Source organism: Cyprinodon variegatus, unplaced genomic scaffold, assembly GCF_000732505.1.
Source record: "Cyprinodon variegatus isolate N-32 unplaced genomic scaffold, C_variegatus-1.0 Scaffold800, whole genome shotgun sequence".
Lineage (NCBI taxonomy): Eukaryota > Metazoa > Chordata > Actinopteri > Cyprinodontiformes > Cyprinodontidae > Cyprinodon > Cyprinodon variegatus.
The window spans coordinates 125,445-134,468 of NW_015151253.1; the positions used below are offsets into that span (position 1 = coordinate 125,445).

The following is a 9,024-nucleotide window of genomic DNA, read 5'->3' on the forward strand; positions in this document are numbered from 1 at the left end:
TCTTTTGTCTTTAATGTTGTCCATTTCATCCACTTCTCCTCCATTTGAGTTTGCTGAAATCTCAAATGATTTCTTTTTTTCTGTAATGCAGATTTCTTCGCAGCTGCAGCTCCACGTCTGTGGAATGCCCTCCTAGACCACCTTAGGGCCCCACAGACGGTGGATTGTTTTAAGAATGGACTAAAAACTTTACTTTTTAGAAAAGCCTACAATTGTTGATTTTAGATTTTTTTTAATAGGCCACGTATGCCTTTTAATGTATTGATTTTAATGATTGTCTTTTTACTCTGTTTTTAATGTTATGGTCTTTTAAACTTGTTTTAATTTTCCCTTTTTTAAATGTAGCACTTTGAGAATTGATGTCAAATGTAAAGTGCATTATAAATATAATTCATTATTATTATTCTTCCACCTTTTTTCTTGACTTAATCACTTTTTTTTTCTACTTAATTTACAGTAGGTAATATATCATCCAGGGGCTCATCTTATTGGGCAAATGCCAAAATAAGATGTACAGCCATGTGGCAGCATCTTAGCTGAATGGGTGGATATAGATCTTGTGCTTGTAGACCTCGCTGAGGGATGGGGGACTCCATTTGTAAGGGGAATGCAAGTGATCAAAAACAGTAACTTGCCCTATAAAAGGTTAAAATAAAATAAGTCACTGTAGCTCACTTCGAATTGGGAAGCAGAATTTTCTGGAAGTCTTACGTTAACTGTAGAAGGGCAACGGCTGGAACATCTTACGTAACAACAAAGACAGGTTCTAGGTCAGCTGATACCTGCAGACCTTATCAGATCGCAGATCTCCCTTACTCATCCTTATGAAGAAATTCTCCTGAGTTCTGAAGACTTTAAGCTGAGTGTTCTTCTTTGGAAGTGGCTCAAAAAAGAAAAGTACTGATTTTATGATCGTTTTACTGCAGGCATGTTGGGGCACATGCTTGTGGTTTTTCAACTTTCTGATCTCTCAAGACAGCGAGCTGCTGCTCCTTTCCTTCATCACGTTTTTTTTCCTAATCACCACATCTGTTATTTAGATTTTTATATATATATATATATATATATACACATACTTTTTGTTTTTTTACTTAGACATTTTGTTTTGAATATGTGGGTTTCTGAGGAGCCGCCATCAGTCATCAGTATTTTACCTGTAGAAGCCTTGTTGTTGCTGACTTCTGTTGCCTTTTATACAGAACTATAGACGCATCTGCTCATTTACAATAATTGTATCTCCATTACAAATAAATAAATAGAAACTTTGTCGGTATTCTACTAATGTTGAATAAGCACAGGGTTCCTACAGCATAAGGCAAGTTAAATTCAAGACTTTAAGACTTTTTAATGCCACTTGAAATAAAAATTTAAGACCAAATTAACAAGAAACATAAGAAAAGCCTGCTTGCGACAACTTAACCCAAAGATTTATTTTAACATAAATAGGGTGGGAATTTGAAGAAAAAGAAAATTACACAACATAAAAAAGTACAAATCTTGAGTTTTATTTCAAGCTCTGATTTTTCCATTTACATTTTTCCTCTTACATAAAAAAAAAATGTCAGTGTCTAATATTCACTGTTACATTGTGAGAACCTTTTTACTTAGCAATTTTCCTTTAGAAAAATTAACATGTCTGCTTTCTCAGGATACAAACAAGCCCACTGAATGGGATCCTACTGACAGCGCACCGCCGGTCTGAGCACCTCCGACAGAAATAATATTAGAAGGCAGGATGATAATCTGGATGAACTGACTGCAATGATGAAATTTTCAGGTGGACTTTCTCACTTAAAAACATATTAAAACTACTTTATTCCCACTGATCACAGCAAATATAGATGCAAGGCAGAGGAAGGATAGAGTAGCTCCGCCCAACGCGTGTCAGACACACTTTTGCACCGCGCAGCCAGAGCAGCAAAGCCGCTTCAGCCGTGCGTCAGAACTAACTGGTACAAGCAGCAAAAATGAAGCAGCAGACGCGATTTTGCTGCTCTTGCTGCGTCCAGTGTGAACGTAGCATTAAATAACTCCACAGTAGAGGCAGTCCGTATATGGAGGGGCAAAGTATTCCAAAGTCTGGGGCCAACTACAGAAAAGGCTCTGTCCCCTCTGGTTTTAAGCCTAGTCTTAGGCACTATTAACTGAAGATGGGCCTCAGACCTCAGAGCACGTGCCGGAGAATAAATCTGGAGGAGGTCAGTGATGTATTGAGGAGCCATCCCATTCAGGACTCTAAACACAAACAATAAAATCTTAAAATCAATTCAAAAACGAACAGGGAGCCAGTGGAAAGATGCAAGAACTGGTGTAATGTGTTGATGTTTTCTGGTCCCTGTTAAAAGACGAGCCGTGGCATTTTGGACCAACTGCAGACAGGAGAGAGCTCGGTGGCTAGTGCCTGCATAAAGTGCATTGCAGTAGTTGTGTAAAACCTGCTCAAAGAGGTTAAAAGATAAAAATGGTTTTACCTTAGATAAAAGACAGATGATAAAAACACGATTTTAAAAAGCTATTTAATTGTTCGTTCAGTTTAAAATCGCCCTCTATGGTGTCACCATAGAGGGCGATTTCGATCTGTTCCCATCGGAAATGACACAATGACACCGGTTTAGCCTTTTAGCCTACAACTGGGTTTACCTCTACAAGAATACAAAGCAGGCTGTTTTTCTATCGAAAATGAGTCAGAACCACGGGCGGAAATGCAGTGTTCTAGGCGACACGGAGAAAGGGGAACATTTTCACAAGTCTTCCCATGGATCCAAAAACTCAACAGGGATCGATTCTTTTTGTCCCTGCAAAGTTTGATGCTCAGCTGTTCATTTGCTCTATGATGCGTCTTTGCTAAGCAGCTTTGCTCGTTGTAAACCAACCAATTAGCACACAGCTCATCTAAATATTTATGAGCATACCATAAAAAGAAGGAAACCTGTGGTTTCATTCTAGGGCTTTTACCCAGGTTTGCATTAGGGCTCATGCAACAGCAAATATGCCATTTTCAGCCCAACCAATGTTACACACCCTATTCAGAGACCTTAAGGACCAGCAGCAAATACCCTCTAGAATCATTCTATGACCTCTTTAAGGAGCATAGAGAGGAGTCAGAAGAACCTGTGCCTGGATACATTAGTCGCTGCTGCCCATCATGTCTGATTTTGTCAACAGAAAAGAAGGAGCGAAAAAAAAGAAACCCAAAAATGCTAAAAGATTTTCCAGCTTAGGCACATTGTTCTATTTTTAATTTAAGAGTAAGTCTGTTGGCTTCACAGAAAACTAAAGGCAAAGCTGAAACCTTTAGGCAGAGCGGCAGATGTTCTTTGTAGCGTTCAGCACCATGAATAATAAACGTCTTGGAAACGACTTAATCTAAAGGTGTTTCTATGTAAACGTTTTCAACAAAACGCTGGCTTAATATTTTAAATCCAAAAGAACAGTATGGAGAGACATTTGTTCCGGTTTTATTGAACCAACAGTTTAAAAAAAAAGGAAGATTTGAAAAACAGAAATGGAACCTTAAAAAACATCTTAATAAAAAAAGAGGTTTTATTGACATGTAAAAGCTCAACAAAAACTTTTGCTATTTTTTAGACTATCCTTTAAAAAAAACAAAAAAGAAATGTATCAATTCATTTTTAAACGGTTTTTATTATCCGTTTTATGAAATACATAATTTTCTAATCTCACTTTACAGATTTTATCCTCTATACTTCAGGGCGGTCTGTGCGTGGACCAATAGAAATTAGTCTGCTCTGCTTGGAACTTAGCAACAACATTTCTATTGGTCAGTCGGGGGAACCAATAAAAATGGGTCTTTTCTGGGAGGATGTTAGAAACAGCTTTTCTATTCGGTCCAAACAGCATCAAGAAATTTCTGAAATATTTGAAAAGAGTACAGTTTTTAAAACTCACATTTCCTTCCCAAAAAACTGAAAGAAATTCTGGAAAAAAATACAATTTGAAAAACAAAACATAAAAAAGGGCAAACTCTAAACCTATAGATTTTTTGCATTCACTGACAAAATTCTTAATCCACAAATGTTTTTTGAGAGAATTTTGTCAGTGTTCCATTTCAGAAACATTTTCTTCATCCAGCCTTCTAGTTTTTTTTACTTGTTCTTTGCCTTCAACAATAAGGGAACAAATGTATCCCCATACAATAGAAATGAGTCTGCTTTTGCTTGAAGGTCAGCATAAGCATTATCGTGTAAAACAGGATTTAAATAGAAGGCCTCCTCCCAGAATCAATTTTGCATGCACATTATGAATTACTTTAAACTATTTCTTAACTGAGAAGGTTAACACATTTATTATTTAGATTACATAAGATTTTTTTTTTTTAAAGGTCTCCTTTTATTTCAGTAATATTGAAACAAATTTCTCTCCATAGTAAACCTTCAGTTCTGCCCTCTTTGATGTAGTACATGTTGAATTGTTCTAATGTTCAATAGAGGAGAGTTATAAATGTCCAATTAGTCCTTTTTAATTCATCTGAGTTCAGTTTGTTAACATGTTTCACCAACTCACAGCATCTCGTCTCACTTTCAAATGGAAAAAAGTCAACTCAATTGAATCAAACTGATTATTAGGACCCGTTTGAATGTGTGTACTTGGAATCTAACAGCTTTTTAAATGAGATCAAAGTTTTCTGCTAAGGAAACCCAGCAGATGGCCTCCAGTCACTGCAGCACTCCCTCCTGATGGAGGAGCGTGTAACCAAAGCAAACAGCTCCTTCCATTGTATCCGACTCTTAATGGAGAAATGACATTTCACAAACTCTTTGTTCCTATACGGAGGTTTTAGTCGCCTCATTTCCTTCTCTGCATAAACATACCTGTCCGAAGCTGGCCATGGAGTCCTGGGCGCCATCGTGTTCCTGGTGTCTTCTCCCATCCTCCAGGGAATAGACGGTCCCATCCGAGTCCTGCACACCTTCGTCTTTAACCACCACTCCCTCTCCTCCAAGCACCTGAAAAGACGAAGCTCCATGTCAATCCTGCAGCTGGTAACAGCGCTGAAAGGCAGAAAAAAGTCTGAAGAACAGTTGCACCCTTTAGGCAACAGCAGCTTCTAATCAGGCCATTCACTTACAGCTAATATGCAGAAGTCCATAGATTATCAAGGCAGCTGCTGCAGGAGTTGAGACAACACATTCAATTGTGCAAAGTGCAGAAACATCTCAGCGATATACGCCAATGCAGTATGAGAAGAGGGAAAAGCATAAAGAAAGCAAAGGAAAATGTTGCAGCTCTGCATGCCTGAAAGCTGTAACCATAGCAACCCTTTCCCTTATCCCCCTACCTGGAGTCTTAGCGGCTGCCTCTGCTTGCGGCTGTGGCTCGCCCCCCTGTCTCTGTCTCCATCTCTTCCCCGCTCCCTGCCGTCCAAGTCCTCCTCCTCGCTGTATCTGTCCATCCCTACAAGGTCATCGGAGAGGTCGGCTGCGTTGCCGCGGAGGCTGTCCCTGCCGACGCTGTCCACGCTGCCCACGCCGGAGCTGCAGCCCGCCGACAGGTTTCCTGTGCTACTGGTGCTGGCTCCGTTGGCCGTCTGTGCCAGCAGGTCACGGAGCTTGTACCGTACATCCTGAGTGCAACTAGAGGTCTGCTTCATGAGGACCGGACCGGCCCCCGGGGCCATCCCGTCACCGCCGCACATGGAGCCGGGCCCCATGTCCCCCAGCGCCATCAGACTAACCGTGTTATTCTGGTCCATGGCGCCTGGGCCGCTCTCGCTGACGCTAGCACCCCCTAACCCCCCACCCATGTTACTAGCCCCACATTCGGTCATGAAATTGGAGAAGTTTGTGTAACCTCCGACGGCTCCCGCGCTGCTGACGGAGCAGCTCCCACCGCTGCCCGTCTCTCTCCCTTTGCCCAGGCCACGCTCTTCTTGTTTGGGGAGAACTCCCCCAAGCATCCCCCCTCCAGCTCCTGTTCCTGCAGCTGCTGCGGCGGCGGCTGCTGCTGCCGCAGCTGCGCTCGCCGCCTCCGCAGCAGCCTTCCTCTGAGAGATGATCTGGGTGCACTCGTCGATAACCGTCTTGATCTGCAAGATGCTGGCAGCTGTTAGGATGCAGAGGGCCTGCGACTGCAGCACCACCAGGGAGCCGCTGTACATGAAGTCCACCAGCTGTTTCACGGTTTCCGCAGGCACCAGTGGCGGCACCGATATCTCAGAGTGACCCAGCAGAAGCTTGTCCTGGAAAAACGGGCTGCCGGCCGCCAGGACGCAGGCATGGGCCCTCAGGGAGGCATCGTGTATCCGCACGGTGACGTCGCAGAAGAGGCCCTCGCGCCGCTGGGTCCGCAGGGCCTCCAGGACCGACTGGCTGGAGTTGTGCAGATGGATGTAGTGTACGGTCTCTGTGCTGGACACCATGGCGGGGGGCGGAGAGTCGCTGGGGGCGGGATGGGAGTGGGGATGGGGGAGGGGGGTGAGGTGCCTCGGGTTTTGCGTCAGCTTGAGGTGCGAAGGGGACCGCGAGGGGAAACGGAGGCAGAGCTTGGGCCAAAACTCGGCCTCTCCGGCTCAAAACGTCATGAGTCTGACGGATGGATGTCAAAACTTCTGATGTGATGAGCGGCGCCGCCGTCAGGAGGAGCTTCCAAACTGCTTCACCGTGTCTCGAAAATCTATTGGAAAACAGTTAAAGCCGACATCAACAAAGGAGAAACAGTTTAAAAACACAAAAACAAAACTAGGTATGATGATCTCAGCAGGCAACTGAGCTCCCTGCCTTTGTTACAGTTTCTGCAGAACCAAAAAAGGCCCTAAAATAATTTAGAGACTCGTATAATACAACAATATATCAACTTTTAAAGGCTGTAAAGGAACTAAATAGAAAAAGTCCCAAAAAAAAAAAAAGTGTCACTGACATGCATGACGTACACTGACTAGTCTTATTTCACTAACTAGTAGCTGCAGTTGCATCAGAAGGTGAAAAAGTTGGGCGACCCAAGCAGCACCAAACCAGCCGCGTGCATCACCTGTTTCGTCTAAATGACAGCACGTGCTGCGCGCGAGCCCGACGGCTCATCGGGTCAGGATAAGTTGGCCGTTCCGCACAGCGGGTGGTCAGTGCAGAAATGCACGGGAGAATTTAAACGTTAGCTGCGAGGGGAAATGGGGGAAGCTCTGAGGACCGGGCTGGGTTTTTAAAACCAATGACAGCCCGCCTTCAATACAGCCAGTGAAGGTCCGCTCAGTTAGAACTATTTATAAATAGATAAACTGAGCGCCAGAAGCGAGCAAACAGGTTATCTGGAACGGGCTAACGCTAGCTAGCGTTAGCTACTGACGTTAGCGGTATAGTTCTAGCCCGGAAATGTGTCTTAGATGGTGAAAATCTGCACGGAGACAGCAATTCCGCCTTAATTAAAACACAAATGTTGTTATTTGATGCAGAATTATAAATGGCATCTTAGCTAGTGTGACTTAAAAGAGCTTGAGCTTAGCTCCCACGCTCCAACCGATGCTAACCAAGCTAGACTATTAGCCCACAACTAGTAAAGTTAGCATGCCGAACGGCTAACGATTTCTGCTGGTTTTTAAATAATGTTTGAAGCGTTTTAATAAAACACGGAAGGTCGGTTTATTCAGGGTGTCGTTAGTCCCAGCTACTCACCGGGGGAACAGACGGTGACAGCCTGCTAGTTTGGTGTCAGATGCAGCAGGAAGCCCTCATGTAGCGCTGCAGCCAGTCTGCTTGGAGCTCAAACAAACACAAATGCTCTCAGACACACAGCCGGGGAGCCTCACACTGACAGACGCAGCGAGCCGCAGAAATAAAAGGCTTTCTCTCGGAAAAAATGCACTAAACCACCCCGACAAGTTTTTTTTTCTTTAAGGAACCCACATGAAGTAGTCACTTTCTGCACGAAGTGGGACAAATACCTTCATCACGCTGCTGAGATAACACACCTCCACACCCATGCAGTCTGCAAGCAGAGCATACCTGAAAGAAGCAGAACGCGTGGATTTTCACTCAGGAGTAACCAATTAAAAACCAGCGAATAAAGCAAATCATCAACCAGTAAAGGAGACATTTTTCATTATACTCTTACTTTAAACAGAATTTAACACTGAAATAAAATGAGTGTAGGAGCCAATAAATGATTAAAATTGTTTTTTGTTTTTGTGCATAATTTAGCTAAGTTTATTTTACTTTATTGTTTATTTATTTGTTTTATATATATTTTTTTTATTTTATTTTACACAGTGTCCTGTCTGGCAATGTGGCAATAAGAATAATTGTCTTGATGCCAAAAAGAGCCCAACAGATTTTACTTTCACAAGTGGAGCAGGATGGCAATTGCCATATTGCTTCACTTGTTTCATGCATATAAATTGCTTTATTATAATTATGCAGGGAGTTTTACAGTTTATATGGACACTGCAATGTAAGTAGAACAGAAGAGGAAAAACAGAAGAAGAAAAAGAAAAAAAAGAGAAAAGATTAAAGAAAGAGGAGATAGAAAGGAGACAATGACAAAATATTTTCAGTCTGCTTCATCACCTGCAACGAGATGCAAAAAGAACAGCACAACCAAAAGACATGGCACGAGACATACAATAAAGCAACACCTTGAAACTATCGCTGAAGTAGTATTATTTAGTCTGACATGTACTCTGTGTTACCTGAAGATATGAATGTGGGCTTTCTGTATGGAAGTGAATCTCTGAGTACCTGGAACCAAGCACCTGTACTTTATTGTTTGATATCTGTTATGAGATATGTTTTTTGGTTATTTAATCATGTTCCTTTATTTTTTGGTTACTTAAGCTTAATTTAGGTTCATTATTTTTTTATAAATAGGCAGTCAATCATAGGACCTGCATGCATCTGGGTGGGCGTATGGTGTTTTTTTTTAACCAGCGCAAGAGAAACATGGAGGAAATGTTTGTCTTTTTTTTGTTTGCTTGCCTGAGGAAAAAATAAACTGAGAAAACTAAAGGAGTTTACCTGGAACATTTTATTTTGCCTCTGTAAAATAAGTCCCTGGTGCATCTGTGGACTTAGTGGA

The 9,024-nt window shown here is 42.4% G+C and overlaps 1 protein-coding gene across 1 annotated transcript in view; it reads right to left on the minus strand.

Moving 5' to 3' along the window:
• Window positions 1-6,388, minus strand: part of LOC107098678 (zinc finger and BTB domain-containing protein 45-like) — a 15,174-nt gene extending 8,786 nt beyond the window's left edge. Inside the window, exons 1-2 of the mRNA XM_015396463.1 lie at window positions 5,300-6,388; window positions 4,833-4,967 (exon numbers count right to left, since the gene is read on the minus strand). Coding sequence (XP_015251949.1) covers window positions 4,833-4,967; window positions 5,300-6,379 — 1,215 coding nt within the window. The 5' untranslated portion in view covers window positions 6,380-6,388. The remainder of the gene's footprint in view (window positions 1-4,832; window positions 4,968-5,299) is intronic.
• Window positions 6,389-9,024: the final 2,636 nt, after the last annotated feature.